This window comes from Lytechinus variegatus, chromosome 10, assembly GCF_018143015.1.
Source record: "Lytechinus variegatus isolate NC3 chromosome 10, Lvar_3.0, whole genome shotgun sequence".
Taxonomy (NCBI): Eukaryota; Metazoa; Echinodermata; class Echinoidea; order Temnopleuroida; family Toxopneustidae; genus Lytechinus; species Lytechinus variegatus.
In genome coordinates, this window is record NC_054749.1 from 14,355,155 (window position 1) to 14,375,158 (window position 20,004).

The window sequence follows — 20,004 nt, forward strand, 5'->3', positions numbered from 1 at the left end:
ATTTGTGAAAGAGTAATAGCGATAAGTGGTTTGAACGCAATTATCAGTATAAAACTTAAACAGAATAGTATTTTGGGTGCCAGATGAATCATATTTCTCACAAATTAATTTCAAAATTCTAATTGATTGATGATCTGCTTCTAGCAAAACAAGGATTATAAACTGATTAATTTGCTTCCAGTTAAAATTGATCGATTAATTTCAAAATTGCAACGCAAATTAGTCATTATTGCAGATTGATTGCTAGTATTTTGTTGCAACTTCCCCAGAATGGGATGAGAGGAATAGATATTTCTGCAAGTTCAGGGGGTCTGATTACCATCTGAACCATGACAATAAGCAATTATTACGGCAATTCAGAAGAGGGGATGTTTCATGGAGCTAAAATCAGTCGATTTCATCGACAAATTTCCTCTAACCAAATTACACTGTATATGCAAGTATTTCTGTACCTTTTAGCAACTTGTCATGCATGGTTAGCCCAATCACAAATTAAGATAATCAGTTAAAGATGAAGTGCAGTATTACAATTCATACTATTTCTTCTCACATATTACATTGTTTGAAACAATTGAAATGAAATCAAATATCAGGAAAATTTTGGCACTTCATACTACAATCATCATTTTAATCATGTACAAAATATATTTAATATTACAGCCCCAAATAATTAAATATTACCATATAATATGAGGAAGATTTATATCACAGATCTTTTTACCCCCAGTTTGCATGTACATGTATAATCTTTGAAATTTAGAATCATTCTACACAATTAAATTCAAATAAAATAAATCTAAATTATTCATCTAACGTTCCTCCAAGCGAATAGACCATGCACTTTGCATTTTGCAAAACAAATCAGTGGATTCAAATTAACGTTTAAGCACCAGTGCATTTCAATCTGGGGCCCGTCTTACAAAGAGTTGTGATTGATCCGATCAATCGCAACTATGGAAAGCCAGCAAAGTCAACATATAAAATGAATGTTGTTCAACAAAAATTCTAGATATGAATGTATATCCATAAATTCAATGATTTTTTGACAGTATGGTGTGTTCTCCTTAGTTTACAGAGGACATTTTGCAAATTTCCTGTAGAAAAAATTATGACACTAATGGATTTCCATAGAGTTGCTATTGATTGGATCAATCGTAACTCTTTGAAAAACGGGGCATGGAGCCTGGAATGGATTGGGAGATGTGAAAGGAATTAGTAGCAGGAATCAGACATGGTTGAATTGGTGGAAAGGTCAAAAGGTCATCACTGAGGTTGCTGCTCTTCCTGTTGTGTGCTCTGCGGACCTTGTAATGAATTACTCAGGAATGCTAAATGACCTTTCGGGCAGTGGTTGGCAAAATGACCCTTCTCTCCACACTGTTAAGATGAATATAAACAAACAAACAACAGTTATCTACTTGCTAGTATGCCAAAAGTAGAATGATTTTTTATTCAAAAATTCCATTGATAATGGTAATCTGAATATGTTTAACCATGGACCTATGAAAAGATGGACGATTAACGTAAGCATTTCTTTGATCCAATGATAGTCACCGTCAGCTGGTTATGCGCATCTTAATGAGAACAAACAGGTGTTGTAATAGCAATTACCATGACTACCAAGGGTATCTGATCACTCAAAGACGGAACAGTTTCCCGGTCTTGATTTTTGTTGTTGGCTGATACCCTGTTTCAGCATGTGCCTTCCGGTCAACATGCTTCATATGGAGCAGCAAACTTGAGAAGCAGACAATTTTTATGATATAAAATATGATATTATTCGTTCCACTAACTACTGCTCACACATAAGGACCTCAATAACATTGAGAGATACACGATCTATACGTGTTATATGCCATGCAAATCTGGAATATTATGGAGAAACTTGGGAAAATTGAAATTTAAATGGTAAACAATCAATCACAATATTGCCTCTGTATTAAAATATGCAGAAATTCCCCCTAATGAAACATATGGAATTAAGATTACCAAAGGTATAACAAAAACTGCACAATGATTTTCCATTATTATATTGATTTGTTATCAACGGCGCATATAATCTGTAAAATATAAATGTCCAATCACGAACTGCTTCACTCCTTTCTCATGGTGACGATCATAGGACCAAAGAAGACTAGTATGGAGAGAATGTTATTCAGATGACAATTACAGTCACCTGTTAGTGAATTCATTATCTATAGCGATGAATGTCCTTCTCTTCATAGGTCTATGGTTTAACATCATGAAACCAAACCTTGTGAACTTAATTTTAGTTGGAGAAGCAAAACATACATTTGGATGGATGCTAATCTCTGAAATAAGACAAAATTGAATTTTCATAAAAAAGAAAAAATTGAAATAACTTGGTATTTCAATAATAAAATGTACATAGACGTTGCATTTTAATGTCATTAGCTTCCTTATTTGTACACCACATGTTTGTGCATATGAGACTACTCAAAATTTGAAATATCATTTAACTTTCTACATGTATTTCCATATCTAATTTTGATGAAACTTTCAGTATTATACTTTTTTCACTTTTTTTTAGACCAACTTGCTGTTCAGGTGAACTTGGCCTCTATATATGATGCTAATATTAAGCTTCAAGGAATTGAAATGTTGTAATTCTTACCTTATAACATGTGATGTGATCATATGACCTTTGACCTCTCTGAAATCCATGCCTTGGCTGGAATGTTTGATTTGTCTCTTTGTTGTTTTGTAGAGTAGATTGAGAGTTGACCTCTGAGTTGGATAGAACACGAAGCCCCTGTCCTTGCTGAAAACAGCGACAAAAAAAATAAACATACATGTATGTGAGGAAGAGGATGTCATTATTAATCCTAAAATGACCCTAGATGTCAAGCATAATGGCCAGAATTCACAAAGGTGGTTTTAACAATCACCTGTTGAACCCATGCTTTTTTTTTCTGTACAAATTATGCTTAATTTACCATGTATACTGAACAAAGTCCTATACTGATGCACGCCTTTGTCAGTGCGCCAAAATGACACCTGTTGTCATGGTTAAGTACGCTATTTCATTCATGAGCCCACTGTTTTGAATTAATGAGTCCACTCTTTAAACAGTGGACTCTTTAAACAATGGACTCATGAATAAAACAGTGTACATGTACTTAACCATGGCAACCGGTGTCAATTTGGAGCACTATGACCAAAGGCGCCCATCAGTATTGGACACTTTTCAGTATAAGTGGTAAATTCAGCATAATTTATACAGGAAATCTCCATAAACCATGGGTTCAACCGATGGTTTACAAAACCACCATTGTGAATTCAGGCCAATATGTCTATAATGCAGATTAATCATAAAAATGTGAATTTGTACAAATTCAATAAATTGATTATCCATGCATGTTTATTTCTACTTTAAAGGCCAAATCCACCCCAGAAAATTGTTGATTTGAATCAATAGAGAAAAATAAAACAAACCGAACGCTGCAAATTTCATCCAAATCGGATGTAAAATAAGAAAGTTAAGACATTTTTAAGTTTCGCTTATTTTTCACAAAACAGTTAAACCGCACAACACAGTGATATGCAAATGAGAGAGTTGATGATGTCCTTCACTCACTATTTATTTTTTTTTTTATTGTTTGAATTATACAATATTTCAATTTTTACAGATTTGACAATAAGGACCAACTTGATTTAACAATAAACTCTTAAAATAATGGCAATTCCACATGTTCATGGAGTAATAAAATTTAGTTTCACATAAAAATGGGGAGAAAATTAAAATTTTCATATTTCTTATAATAAAATAGAAAAGGAATAGTGAGTGGGTGACGTCATCAGTTTGACAATTTGCATACCGTCCAGGATGTGTATATAACTGTGTTTGTGAATTAAGCGAAACTTGAAAATGTCATAACTTTCTTATTTTACATCAGATTTCGATGAAATTTTCAGTGTTTTGCTTGTTGGATTTTTCTCCTTTCTTTAAAATTAACTTTTGTGTAGGGTGGACTTGTCCTTTAAATGATTACAATTAGTTTAGTGTGATTATGATCCAAATAATTGCTCATGATTCCTGTCAAAAGAGTAATAAATAAATCAAGAAATATATAATTTTTTTTTTTTTCAAATTAGAACATTTGATCAGAATCTTACAGAGAGTCTGTACATAACAAACTAAGGCCTTCTAATAACTTAAGTTAGAGTAAACCTTTCAATTGTATGCATAACTTAGCATAATTAAATAATTGTGAAATCCTTCACAGAATTTGAGCTTACAGATTTGTAAAATATGGTATGGGTAACAATGTGCACTGATTTTTGTCAACATCATGCAATCAGCAGCCAAGAGCTGGGGGGGGGGGTGAAGCATGGTGCCCCCCCCCCCCCCCATTTTGTTAGCCATTGATTGAAAGTCAAACCTTCACCAAAAAAAATAGAATGCAAATGAGATGTACAGTCTTCAATAAATTGAACTAAGCTTATTTTTGCCTATGGTTAGTTTGAACAAGGGCTTGAGTAAAGTCCAAAATTTTCCACTTTCAAAAAATGAAAATTCTGAGTTATACAGTTTTCTCAACATCACATTCTATGTTCTTTGGTGATAAATAAATCGTAAAATCTGAGAAAAATCCAAGTTTCTATGACACAAACACTCTGCAGGAGGCTTGGTGAATACAACATAAATACTGCAGATAGGTATATTTCTCTTAAATTCTGTCTTCTTCCTGAAAATTCAGTTATCACTGAAATCTTGGGTCTTTAGCCCAGAGTATGTAATGTTTATGCAGTGGTTTTATCTTTGCAAATAAAACTTTGCGAAAAAAAATTATGCTTTGATACATGGAGATTTACTCAAATGGAAACTAGAAAAAAAATCCCAAAATTTACACCTGACACACGTTCAAAACAGTTAAGAACCACAAAAATATCTCTACTTCAAATTTATGGCATACACAATGTACAGTAATTAAGAGTTTAAAAATCTGGGGCCCATCTTACAAAGAGTTGCGATTGATCTGATCAATCGCAACTATGGAAAGCCAGCAAAAACAACATATAAAATGCATGTTTGTTAAGAAAAAAAATTCTAGATATAAATATCCATAAATTCATTGATTTCTTGACAATTTGGTGTGTTCTCCTTTGTAAACAAATGACATTTTACAAATTTCCTGTATACAAAAATATTATATTGATGGATTTCCATTGAGTTGAGATTGATTGGATCAATCGTAACTCTTTGTAAGACGGGGCCCTGATCTCACTAACCTTTTCTGCAGCCTGTTTCTGACTGAAAGACATCGGCGGAGCGGCAGTATTATAGGGTTGAACTGGGTTCTTCTTAGGACAGTTGATAGCTTTATGACCCGGTTCACCACAGCTGTGGCATGTCCAAATCTTCCGGCCACCCGTGTGTAGATCTTTCATTTCAGCAGAGGTCGGGAGGTCAAAGGTTGGGCTACACGAGAAGGGAGTAAAACAAAGGAACTGATCAAATATGGGGCTTGGTCACAGTGGTTTAGGATCGTAGGTTGGCTCATATGAATTCAAATTTCAAGCAAAAGACACTGAAAAATCCTGCATGCTAATCGCATTCCCACAGTTTCATTTCATAACCAGTAATCTGTAATATGATGTGAAAAATTTATCAATAAAGTTAGTTCTTAAAAAAAGTTTAAACTTTATATTCATTTTTCTTAGGGACACCGGGTCCAATCGGAGCAATGCCATCAGGACTCAGTTTGGAACAATAACAACAACAACAAACACTACTAGTACCAGGTACTAGTAATAATGTCATTATAGAAAACCCAGGGGACTCTGGTGGGGAAAATAGTTAGGAGTTAGGACTTAAACTCTTACAAGGAGATTTCTTTAATACTCACTGTACATATTTGCAGTTTGGGCCATCTGGACAGAAACCAAGAAGGTAGTTTGGACAGTATACCCTCCTCACGTGACGACTCTTGCAAAGTGGACCTGGAGAATCGGTAAAGGCAAAGGAAGCACGGAACATGTAATCACTGATTTTCACTGACTGCTATAAGCTACTGAAATCCTCACAACAAATTAGTCAGAGAAAAATCACTAGCAGCATGCTAAACATGGTACACATAATTAAACCGTATAGGAAGTACTTGATTTGTGGATAAAATCACATTGACCCAAGAAAATCCAAGGAGGGATGTTTGTTTTGAAAATACCCAAATGTGCCACAATGTGAAACTTAGTCACACTTTGTCAAAAAACCCCAAGTGAGTAGTAGGCCAAGTGCCTATTGGACAAAATGGTCATAATGTAAAATTGCAAGTAGATCTAGACCAAGTGGGTGCAGCAATGATAGTCCACAAAAAAAATTGACAAGCCCCCAAAAAAGGTCTCACTTTCAAAGGGGGGAGCACACTTGCATAAAAAAGGTATATTTATATTACAAATTTTGATTATGGCTCTCAAGGGGGGGGGGGGTGGGCTAAGGCCGGCTGTGCGCCCCCCCTGGATCTGCCACTGCGTGACACAATCTGAGAATTGGATCATGGGCATGCGGGAGAAGAGAATACAGACTGCTGGATCAATGCTCTTGCATTGAGAATAGTATTCTTCACATGTTTAGAGAAGCCCCTGTCCTACCAAGACAATCCCTTCTGTGTTTTTAACTTACCATGTTTACAGAAGCCCTTGTCCTACCAAGACAATCCCTTCTGTGTTTTTAACTTACCATGTTTACAGAAGCCCCTGTCCTACCAAGACAATCCCTTCTGTGTTTTTAACTTAACATGTTTAGAGAAGCCCCTGTCCTACCAAGACAATCCCTTCTGTGTTTTTAACTTACCATGTTTACAGAAGCCTCTGTCCTACCAAGACAATCCCTTCTGTGTTTTTAACTTACCATGTTTACAGAAGCCCCTGTCCTACCAAGACAATCCCTTCTGTGTTTTTAACTTACCATGTTTAGAGAAGCCCCTGTCCTACCAAGACAATCCCTTCTGTGTTTTTAACTTACCATGTTTACAGAAGCCCCTGTCCTACCAAGACAATCCCTTCTGTGTTTCTAACTTACCATGTTTAGAGAAGCCCCTGTCCTACCAAGACAATCCCTTCTGTGTTTTTAACTTACCATGTTTAGAGAAGCCCCTGTCCTACCAAGACAATCCCTTCTGTGTTTTTAACTTACCATGTTTAGAGAAGCCCCTGTCCTACCAAGACAATCCCTTCTGTGTTTTTAACTTACCATGTTTACAGAAGCCTCTGTCCTACCAAGACAATCCCTTCTGTGTTTTAACTTACCATGTTTACAGAAGCCCCTGTCCTACCAAGACAATCCCTTCTGTGTTTTTAACTTACCATGTTTAGAGAAGCCCCTGTCCTACCAAGACAATCCCTTCTGTTTTTTACAACTTACCATGTTTACAGAAGCCCCTGTCATACCACGGACAATCCTTTCTATGTTTTTAACTTACCATGTTTAGAGAAGCCCCTGTCCTACCAAGACAATCCCTTCTGTGTTTTTAACTTACCATGTTTACAGAAGCCCCTGTCCTACCAAGACAATCCCTTCTGTGTTTTTAACTTACCATGTTTACAGAAGCCCCTGTCCTACCAAGACAATCCCTTCTGTGTATTTAACTTACCATGTTTAGAGAAGCCCTGTCCTACCAAGACAATCCCTTCTGTGTTTTTAACTTACCATGTTTACAGAAGCCCCTGTCATACCAAGACAATCCCTTCTGTGTTTTTAACTTACCATGTTTACAGAAGCCCTGTCCTACCAAGACAATCCCTTCTGTGTTTTTAACTTACCATGTTTACAGAAGCCCCTGTCCTACCAAGACAATCCCTTCTGTGTTTTTAACTTACCATGTTTACAGAAGCCCCTGTCATACCAAGACAATCCCTTCTGTGTTTTTAACTTACCATGTTTACAGAAGCCCCTGTCCTACCAAGACAATCCCTTCTGTGTTTTTAACTTACCATGTTTACAGAAGCCCCTGTCCCACCAAGACAATCCCTTCTGTGTTTTTAACTTACCATGTTTACAGAAGCCCCTGTCCTACCAAGACAATCCCTTCTGTGTTTTTAACTTACCATGTTTACAGAAGCCCCTGTCCTACCAAGACAATCCCTTCTGTGTTTTTAACTTACCATGTTTAGAGAAGCCCTGTCCTACCAAGACAATCCCTTCTGTGTTTTTAACTTACCATGTTTACAGAAGCCCCTGTCATACCAAGACAATCCCTTCTGTGTTTTTAACTTACCATGTTTACAGAAGCCCCTGTCCTACCAAGACAATCCCTTCTGTGTTTTTAACTTACCATGTTTACAGAAGCCCCTGTCCTACCAAGACAATCCCTTCTGTGTTTTTAACTTACCATGTTTACAGAAGCCCCTGTCCTACCAAGACAATCCCTTCTGTGTTTTAACTTACCATGTTTACAGAAGCCCCTGTCCTACCAAAACAATCCCTTCTGTGTTTCTAACTTACCATGTTTAGAGAAGCCCCTGTCCTACCAAGACAATCCCTTCTGTGTTTTTAACTTACCATGTTTAGAGAAGCCCCTGTCCTACCAAGACAATCCCTTCAGTGTTTTTAACTTACCATGTTCACAGAAGCCCCTGTCCTACCAAGACAATCCCTTCTGTGTTTTTGACTTACCATGTTTACAGAAGCCCCTGTCCTACCAAGACAATCCCTTCTGTGTTTTTAACTTACCATGTTTACAGAAGCCCCTGTCCTACCAAGACAATCCCTTCTGTGTTTTTAACTTACCATGTTTAGAGAAGCCCCTGTCCTACCAAGACAATCCCTTCTGTGTTTTTAACTTACCATGTTTACAGAAGCCCCTGTCCTACCAAGACAATCCCTTCTGTGTTTTTAACTTACCATGTTTACAGAAGCCCCTGTCCTACCAAGACAATCCCTTCTGTGTTTTTAACTTACCATGTTTAGAGAAGCCCCTGTCCTACCAAGACAATCCCTTCTGTGTTTTTAACTTACCATGTTTACAGAAGCCCCTGTCCTACCAAGACAATCCCTTCTGTGTTTTAAACTTACCATGTTTACAGAAGCCCCTGTCATACCACGGACAATCCTTTCTTTTTGCCTCAGGATCAATGTGAAGGAAAGGACAATCTTTGTTGCTGCACATACCTGGATATGAATTAAAAAAAGAATAAAAGCTCTTTGGTTACTTCTTTACTCCATGACTTCTTCGACATTTAACTTCTTGTTGTCTTTCATTGATCAATATGAGCAACAGAAAATACAAGTATCTAGAGAAAAGTTATTGTTTTCTGGAATATTAAGTATTTTTATGTTGTTTTTTTTCACTTTGTATTGGGTAATCCAATCACAAAAGTTTTCAGCGATAAGCAAACGTTCGGTTCATGGAGATGTCAATTTCTTCGTTTACATATTTTTACTGTAGCTGTATATGACTTTATCTTATTGTGCAAAATAAATTTTAGCAAGTACAAATAAATGGTATGATTTTTCTTAATCACTTCTTTGGCGCATCTAATTTAATTTTTTTTTGGGCGGGGGGTTCCTTAATATAAAAATGGGACAATTCACTATGGATTGAAAGGCAGATAAATGAATAAATGAAATGAAATAACCAGATACTTTTACTCATTTAACAGTTCTAAAATGATAATGATAATTACACTGAATATGCCTACTTGTTGTTCTTATTTTAACAATGATCTCATTAAACCCTTTTAATCGACTTATGTATAAGAATGAATGTATTATGTGGACGCCAATATTTTGTATTTGTCTCTCCTTGATTATGTATAATTCCTTATGTGTTGTAATTGTATGTTTGGATGTAAACAAATGAGTTTTCATTAAGTTAGACAATAAAACAATATATAAAGATCCAACTTACCAAATTTGGCAAAGAAAAAGCATTCAGGCATTTTTGTCATGTCAAACTGATGGAGGAATTCACACTCGTCGCCTTTCTTGCATAAGCCTCTCAGCCAATGTTTGCACACGACGGCCTTGTCCCCCTTGACATGTCTGAAGGGACACAGAGCAGCTTTGACACAGGAGTGGTTCTTGTAAAACTGGCATACTGCAGAATTGGACTCTGTTATCAAAAAACAATGTCAATGAAATTCAAATGTTAACTTGAATTTACCATCTTGGCAACAAGTGCCCTTACTGAATTTGAGAACCGAATTGAAAGTTAGCATTGTCAAATTCAAAACATATCCCGCCTCATCTGGAATTTGTTGCTTGATTCTGGGTGATTCAGAAGATAAGGAAACTTTTATTAAAAATCACATTGTATTTTTTCTTAAATCTAACTCAGAAACTAAATCATAATGCATATTGATACAATTTATATTAAAAAATCATCTTTTTCTTCTATGGCAAGGGATCAATCTCACTCTATTTAAACAAGGGCAGACAATTTTACAGTGAGTTGAATTTGGATATATGTACAGACAAGATGTCTCAATCCACACCATGTCTGTATCACTGAACTCTAAACAAAATCACTATGTCTATACAACTCACTTTTCATTGAAAAAAAAATTAATCCCAAACAGTTGGGTCCATTTTTCAGGATGATAGAGAATTAAAAAATTGATGTCAGTGCAAACTTTTGAGTGCCTTTGAATCACTAGTATAACTTGACTAGGCCTAGTTATTATTTTCCGCACTTCTTCAGCATGTTTGCTGACACTCACAAAGACACTGAGTTATACCTGAAGTAGCAAGTCAAAAGAGTGGTAACAGAGAAAAAATACAAATAATCAGAACCTGACAGAACAGAAAAAAAAAGTACAGTAAAAAATAACAGAAAGGGGAATAATACTTGAGCGCTGGCTTGAGAATTGAGTCAAGACACTGTAGGGCAGCTGCCTCAAGGGTTCATTTCTTTTCTGCCTGTGGGGAATCTACAGGTAGGACTATGGCATGCCAATGCTGTACACAGCACACACTTTAAAAATCATTAAAATATCATTTTTGTGGCCAAAAATACTAGTTTCCATACAGTTGCAATTTATTTTTTATATAGTAACTTGGGAGTAATTTTTGTATTCACCAGAGTGCTCGAAAACTTGAATTTTGGGCATATTATTGTGTACGCCCTCTACTGGTGAAAAATAATATGGCAAGACAATTGTAGTTTTTCAATCTCTATTTTCACTTAAGAGACAAGTTCTATGATGAATAGCTGTAATGGAACCTGACAGGGTCAAAACTTCAAGCATTTGTCCAAAAAAAAGAGAAAATAAGCCAAACATTGCCAGCCTTATTTAACCACACAGGGAGGAGTAACAGAGAACAAGGTTATATCATAACCTTGTTCATAGAATGAGTGTCCTTAACCGATCTTCCTCATTCAACTTGCAAGTTGAATGAGGAAGATCGGTTAACATGTTAATCAAATTTTATGGAACATGGGCAAAAATGAGAAGACAAAACAATGCATGCAATGAAACTTGGTCCATCAATGCACACAATTGAAAATAACAGGTCGGGCTCTGGCTCTGCCTGGGCGCTAGATTGTGTTGTTGGGTATGCACAAATAGTCACTGGGTGAGTTGGCCCCAAGTGTTCTTGCATATTTTTAGTGGTTCATTTAGTTCCATTTAGCGGTATCTTCACATTTTCTGGCAGCCGAGTTGATGGTCTATCAATGAGACATGTTTACACGGCTCCTAAACACAGTCCAAGGGCAGTATAAAGCCTATTTTTGCCACTACAGTGAGGAACCATTTCTTCTGTATATTTTTTGGCACATGAACACAATTATTTTTGCTACTTTTTCAGAAGTTATAGGGAATTTCTGTAACTTTTAAGTAATTTTATTATGTTTTAGGACTCGAAGATTATTTTGTGTTTTTTATGACAAATTAAGAGATCAAATTAGGAGATCAAAGACACTACAATGGAAAGACAAGGTACAATAACTATTTTACACGTAAATCAATGCAAAGAATTATGCGAAGTCGGCAAAGTGTCCAATCTTTTTATTGTAAAGACTTTGGTGGAATGTTTGTTGACAAACAAAAGGTAGCACTGCTGGCTTTGTTCAAGGCACGTAGAATTTTCTACTTTTTTGTTTAATTTGTCATCGCTTTGAATGTTTTCCAAAAAGTATCATCGGCAAAAATAATCAAAACATACGTTTTTTAAGTTATTGAATTTATTGGTGTCTAGATCTATATTTTATGAATTTAGAATCTAGTTATAAAATACCATCAAGCTGAATTAAGGTTGTGAATTGTATTGGCACCACCAAAGACCTTCCTTTTATTTCCCTGGAAGAGACATGCGAAGCCACTTTCCAGGCCAAGGTAAGCAATTTTGCTTTTTTTTATGTGCTTTTAATATAAAAAATAACATAAAACTTGAAAATGGAACACCCGTCACCAGAAAGCCCTGGTGAGTAGCAGAATGAGTTTCGGCAAACATTATTCTCATTAAAGGAAACCAAAACCCAAGAAGAGAAGCAATCTTATTGGAAAGAGTAAAATGAGAGGAACAATTTAAAAAAGTTTCATCAAAATCGGTTATGAAATAAGCAAGTTATGGACGTTTAAAAAGTCTTGTACTTTCTATGGGATCCTCAAATTGGCAAACGTGCTTCAAAATGGCTGATTTTGTGGACAACTCTCCACTTGTTTTGTACACAAATTTATAGATTTTCCCCATTATTTTTCATATTTCACATTATCTCCTCCTGACCTTGACATATGTGGTGTGAATTATATGTCCCCATGACATATGTTGTGCTGAGAAGGAGGCAAGATGCAAGTTTAAAGATAATGAGGAAAATATAAAAATTTGAGTACAAAACAAATGGAGAGTTGTCCACAAAATCAGCCATTTTGAAGCACATTTGCCAATTTGAGGATCCCCATAGACAGTACAACAAGAGTTTTCAAACTCCCATAACTTGCTTATTTCATAGCAGATTTTGATGAATTTTTTTTTCAATTGTTCCTCTCATTTTACTCTTTCCAATAAGATTGCTTCTCGTCTTGGGTTTTGGTTTCCTTTAATCTATGAAGTGATGTTAACTGACAACTAAAAAATCCACTGGCACTGCACACTGTGTAAACACGTTCATAGTTTGAGGTTGGTATAGCATACTAACCTCACAATACGTGTAAGCATGGTGCTAAATAAGTACTTACCCGATTGCCCGGGGCAAGTAAAAGTTAGCGTCGGTCAAGTGTTTTGAAGTAAAGACCAAAACTACTTGCTCGAATTGGGCGAGCAAAAATTCTGACAGTAGAATGGCCAAAATTAGGGTCGATATGATATTTCAATCCTAAATTTGGTCATGGCTGACAAGATAAAATCACTTTGGATAAAGAAATGCAAGAACAAGGTACATCAGTTCATGTCAAAAGAGAGAAAAAAGGGTAAATGGTTTATAAAACCGCAATATTTTCTTTCGAAGAGGTAAAACTTTTTTTCAAGGATTTTTTCGGGCAAATTATTAAAAATTTACTTGCCCGACAGGGCAAGTGCTTTAAAAAGTTATGTAGTACCCTGCGTATGAGTGACCCTAGCCTGACTTTGGCTTGCCATATTAGTATTGTCTATTTCATTAATTGACTTGTCTTTTTTTTTTGAACTTCTTAAGATTTTCAACCCTAAAGGCCTTATAAAAGTTATGTTATTGAGAACTTGATTTGGCATTGGTGAGAAGACTGCTTCAAATACCAAAATTATCATAAAGTCCTTCATATAATAAAGAATCAACGCTTTGTCATTGTAGCTCGTATTGATCTACTGTGCTCGTAGACTAATCTAGAGAAAAAAAAATCCCACAAGACATAGTATGGCAAGTTCCCTCCAAGTCTGCGCGGTCCCCCTTGTCTGCGCGGTCCCCCTTGTCTGCGCACATGCATTTCTGCGCAATTCTAGTAAAAGAAAAACACAACGAGCACAAACTTTACACATGCAATAAGTTCATAATATTGACAGATATTCATTAAAAAATCTGACTCAAAAAAGACAAAAAGCTGGAGAAATAATGAATTTTGGGCATTCCATGTGACGGTCACAAAATGCAGCCTTCTCATCAAAATTCCTGAATCGTGTGCAAAGTGAATGGGTGCGCAGGCATGGGACCAAGGCCCTCGCTGCCATTGAGTACGCGTGGCGCTTGCGCCACGCGTAATTCAATTTTGGAGATTTAGCGCCACGCGTAAATCATTCCATCGATGAAGCGCCACGCCTAAAAAAATAGCGCCACGCCAAATTCTGCGAGCGCCACGCCTGAATTGCTCGAAGCATTTTCTACCTCCATGCTCGAAGCAAGCGCCTGGCTGACCGCTACCGGTATACCATGCATCCCAAACCCGGGATGCCAGCGCTAGCGCGCTGCACCCCGCTCACCACAGCACTGACTGACTGAGCACACCGCCCTGACAGTGTAGGCATGGCGGTTTTAGTGAGCATGTTTACGTTATTTGCCTGCATGACGAGCTGGTATAGCCAGAGAGCTACACATTTTCTAACAGAGGTACAATGTACACACACAATCAGTGACTGAGAAAGAATGTATTGCTATGAATTCAGTATCCTCGAAGTCTGTGCATGATCGAGTATTTCAAAATTAATTTTTGATGATTGTTTTGAGTGACTTGATAAAGAATTAACTCCATCAAATGTTATATGTATGATTTTGTTTACCCTTATTTTCCGACCTACCTTTTTCATCGTTGTCAAGTTTCACAATTACAGGATGTTTGTGTTTTTTCTTAATCATATGGGCCAATAGATTGGCGCGGTTCCAAAATTTTGAGGGGGTGATTGTGTCTCCTAAATTAGACGACCTCTCTCCACTATAAAAATAATAAAAAATGCCATCATTCATAGAGGAATTTTGCCCCCCCCCCCCTGAAAAATGACAAGCAAATAAAAAAAGTCATCAATTCCAAACTTATTTTGGGTACATGTATGCACACACCCCACCCCTGGATCCGCGCCTGTCTGTTATGATAGACCTGATATTTTATTTTCATTTTTATTTTTTTTAATGACTTAAATTGATTGAAATATTGTTATGTCACTAATCTATAATTTCTCTTTCTTTGATGGTATCCAGTGACGGTAATGAAATATCATATGTAATGAACACTCACAAAATAGAAAACGCCAACTGAATTCATACACGCAGTTGGCGTTTACAAGGTAGTACACGGGTCATTTAAAAAAAGTTCCTATTTTTTTTCTAAAGTGTAATACAAAGAAAGTCGAAGTTGCAATTTTTAGTGTTAGTGGTAAATGGTATTCGATGGTTGAATGTTATTTGAACTGATTTATGAATGTGTAATATTTGGATCTTGGGTTGAGGTGAGGTTTTGGTATTTTTTTTTTTACCTGCACGAATTGTCAAATCAATCTTGAAACTGAAAGATATGCCTTTGTTTACAATTATTAGGGTGCAAAGTTTCGAGTGTTGGATAATTGTAATTTTTTTTCAAGCAAAGATAAAAGTTATACAATTTTTTTTATATGTGTTTGACAGAAATTGCAATGTTTGAAATAAGTTGAAATAGTTTTTACCAAAGTTAGGCAATCATAATAGATCATGAATGCCAATATTTTCCATGTTCTTACCATTATATTTCATGTCTCACAGTTGTGCTAAAACGGGCCAACATTGAATAAATCCCAAAATACATCATCATGAATGCTCAAGAAACCTCGATATCTAAGCAATATTCCTTCAAAGTCAAATAAGCTTTGTCTCGCCTTTGCGTATTTGATCTGACGGTATTTTCCACTCCCCCCCCCCCACACCTCCCATCTAGAATGAAAACCCCAGACAACACAAGTATCAGATTTCTGATGACCATGTGGTTCTCGATCAAGATTGCGCAATTTGTACTTTTCCGTAAACAAAAGGGATGGGAGGAGGGTTCGTGAAAGGGGCTAGTCTACGTTTTCAGTCGGTTCTAAAATGTCAAACTACCAAAATGCATATTCTTCAGTAAACTATACATGTATTCAAAATAAGGAATAGTTGGATGAAACTAAAAACGTTTGCATTAAATATAACTGGAAATTGTCCATAATTGAATTTGAACCACGACTGGTACTTTTATTAATCATATCGTGCTATCATTGATTTCTTGCCAATAAGGCAAGCCTCCAATTTAAGACTAGCAAACAAACTTCTTCTTTATTATCATACTTGTCCAAAAGAATGATGAAAGATGGAACGTAATTTTCTCAATATGGAAGAGATAAACAACTCGGGGGGGGGGGTGAATTGAAAACAGATTTAAAGAAATAAGATCAAAAGTGGCAAAATATGTCATGCTAAATATATTATTCAATTTGATTTATTCAATCTAATTACATATGGTATCCTGTTCCAAACTCTTAATAAAAGAAGTTCAACTTGTTAGAACAGAAATAAAGAAAAATAGTAGAGGAATAAGCATGGAAGAAAAGATGGAATGGAGGAGAGACCACTCAGACCAGCATGGAGAATGGCTATATTGTGCTCTGATTCAAGGAAAGTCAGATGAACTGATGCCGAAAGGAGGGACATATGGAGTTGGAAATTGGTACAAAATATTTTTTTCCAGGGGGGGGGGCGTGTTATCATCGACCAATACAGCAGATCAAGTTGACCAACTGCTCACACAATCCACACACAAATTACAGCGCAAACATGTGGTGTCACTCAATGGTCAGAAGAATTTAAAAAAGTTTTACGACCCTCGTAACTTACTCGCCACATCGAGCCTGGGGATCCACTTGTTTAGATAACTTGATCGACTGTAAATAAAATGTAACCTACGAAAATCCTGGGGGACAAGCTGTCCTTATCTGACCTATAGTCAAAACACTGAGGCTAATCATTTGTACGAGAGCCAAACCAGAGAAGAAAGGGAGATCATAACAAAATGTATATAAAACTAATTCTAAGCCATTAATACACGAAAACAATTCTAAAACATTCTAAATCGATCGTTATTCTGAGATTTTTGTGACTTATGTTCGAGAACGGGATTTCATAACGAAATGTATATAAAATATATTTTTACTTGTTAGCACAGGTCTCAAAACATTTTTCAAAATGTTCCTGATTGTCCGTACATCTGAGATATTTACGACTTCTATTCTGTTTTATTTCCCTTTCCACCTTGTCTAAATAATATTATGCCATTTATATTTCTTTTTGGAGAACGTGATTCATAACGAAAGGTATATAAAATATATTTTTACTTGTTAGCATCTCAAATCAATTTTAAAACGTTCCTGATTGTCCGTTTAGTACTAGTAGTCTGAGATATTTAGGACTTCTTATTTCTATTGTTTTATTTTCCATTCCGCCGTTCCTTTTAGAGAACGGGATTTCATAACGAAAGGTATATAAAATATATTTTGGTAGCACCTCAAATCAATTTTAAAACGTTCCTGATTGTCCATTTAGTAATCTGAGATATTTAGGACTTCTTATTTCTATTGTTTTATTTTCCATTCCGCCGTTCCTTTTAGAGAACGGGATTTCATAATGAAAGGTATCGCACCTCAAATCAATTTTAAAACGTTCCTGATTGTCCGTTTAGTAATCTGAGATATTTAGGACTTCTGTTTTATTTTCCTTTCCGTCGTTCCTTTTGGAGGACGGGAGTTCATAACGGAAGGTATATAAAATATACTTTTACTTGTTAGCACCTAAGAACAATTTAAAACGTTCCTGGTTGTCCGCTTAGTAATCTGAGATATTTACAACTTCTGTTCTGTTTAATTTTCCTTTCCGCCGTTCCTTTTGGAGGACGGGAGTTCATAACGGAAGGTATATAAAATATACTTTTACTTGTGAGCACCTAAGAACAATTTAAAACGTTCCTGGTTGTCCGTTTAGTAATCTGAGATATTTACGACTTCTGTTCTGTTAAATTTTCCTTTCCACCATTGTCTAAATAATATTATGTCATTTATATTTATTTTTGGAGAACGGCATTTCATAACGAAAGGTATATAAAATATATTTTTACTTGTTAGCACATCAAATCAATTTTAAAACGTTCCTGATTATCCGTTAAGTAACCTGAGATATTTAGGACTTCTATTTCTATTCTGTTTTATTTTCCTTTCCGCCGTTTCTTTTGGAGGACGGGAGTTCATAACGGAAGGTATATAAAATATATTTTTACTTGTTAGCACCTCAAAACAATTTTAAAACGTTCCTCGTTGTCCGTTTAGTAATCTGAGATGTTTAAGATTTCTATTCTGTTTCATTTTCCTATCTACCATCGTCTAAATAATATTATGTCATTTATATTTCTTTTTGGGGAACGGGATTTCATAACGAAAGATATTTTTACTTTAGTTGTTAGCATCTCATATCAATTTTAAAACGTTCATGATTGTCAGTTTAATAATCTGAGATATTTAGGAATCTTATTTCTATTCTGTTTTACTTTCCTTACCGCCGTTCCTTTTTGAGGACGGGAGTTCATAACGAAAGGTATATAAAATATATTTTTACTTGTTAGCACCTCAAATCAATTTTAAAACGTTCCTGATTATCCGTTAAGTAATCTGAGATATTTAAGACTTCTTATTTCTATTCTGTTTTATTTTCCTTTCCGCCGTTTCTTTTGGAGGACGGGAGTTCATAACGGAAGGTATATAAAATATATTTTTACTTGTTAGCACCTCAGAACAATTTTAAAACGTTCCTGGATGTCCATTTAGTAATATGAGATATTTAGGACTTCTTATTCTTATTCTGTTTTATTTTCCTTTCCGCCGTTCCTTTTGGAGGACGAGAGTTCATAACGGAAGGTATATAAAATATATTTTTACTTGTTAGCACCTCAGAACAATTTTAAAATGTTCCTGGATGTCCGTTTAGTAATCTGAGATATTTAGGACTTCTTATTTGTATTCTGTTTTATTTTCCTTTCCTCCGTTCTTTTTGGAGAACGGGAGTTCATATCGGAGGGTATATAAAGTACATGTATTTTTTATAGCGGCTCAAATCAATTTTAAAATGTTCCCGATCGCCCGTTTAAGCAGCGCGCATGCGCGCGCATGTATCTTTTGCGCGCGTAATGCGCACGCGCGCGCAACGGCGCGGCCCGACGCTAAATTTGGGTGTTGGAAAATATTATCAATTCTGAAAAATGCGCCACGCGTAATTCCTTACTTTGCGAGAGCCCTGCATGGGACGATACCATTGATTTAGAATTTACCAACCATTTTTCTTCATTCACCATGTTCACTGCCCGAGGTTTTTTCCAGGAATATCCTATATTTCTTTCAAGTTTTTATGAGAGATATTTGGTACACTAGCCCACAATAATATAAGGAACATTATTAACTGAAAGATTTTGTGGAAAAAAAAGAAATTCATGTTAAATCGTAACTCAGATTGTTAGGTGCGCAGACAGACTTGTGAAGTTGGGGACCACAATCATACGGTACATTACATCGTTATACATGAATGGGACCGACAACAAAAAATCGTTCCAACTTACTATCCATGCCTGAAAAGGGAAGCGGTAACGTCCCTAGCTGCATGTTAATCTGCACCTCCACCTCAAAGTTTACATTTTCGACGTTAGCTACAATAGTCTGCATGATTGTAGATAAAATAAACAACTTCTTGTCCAAATCCGAGCTAATATTAAGGGAAAATCAGTCCAAATTTCATTGACTACCGGCAACGTTATCGAACACAAAACAAAGTCGTCTCATGTCCGAGTCGCCCGATTGATCGATCCAATGCATATACCGTCGATCGAGTCTATCTAGTCGACATCGTCGGTACAACGCCCGATCCCCCATCCCACCCCCCCCCCCAAAAGGAAGAAAAATCTGGGGGAAATCAGACCACAGAGGAAAAAAAAGACTTATGTTGGTTCCTTATATTTTTTATGCCAAATCCAATTATGATAATACTTAATGATAAGGGGGGGCCACTTACCTACATAGGGCCCGGACATACATTGACGAGTGGATACCATGCGCGACCAAAAAAAAACACGTAAAAAGGAATATGTCCTTTTCACAATAGG

The 20,004-nt window shown here is 36.1% G+C and overlaps 1 protein-coding gene across 1 annotated transcript; it reads right to left on the reverse strand.

The window, feature by feature from the left end:
- Window positions 1-418: 418 nt before the first annotated feature.
- LOC121422646 (cleavage and polyadenylation specificity factor subunit 4-like) lies at window positions 419-19,692 on the reverse strand. The gene is made up of 7 exons (XM_041617805.1): window positions 19,465-19,692; window positions 9,870-10,073; window positions 9,035-9,130; window positions 5,871-5,964; window positions 5,254-5,443; window positions 2,636-2,782; window positions 419-1,377 (listed from the first exon to the last, which is right to left on the reverse strand). Exons 1-7 carry the CDS (start codon window positions 19,565-19,567, stop codon window positions 1,264-1,266), a joined length of 948 nt encoding a protein of 315 aa, XP_041473739.1. The 5' UTR covers window positions 19,568-19,692; the 3' UTR covers window positions 419-1,263.
- Between the last annotated feature and the right edge of the window lie 312 nt (window positions 19,693-20,004).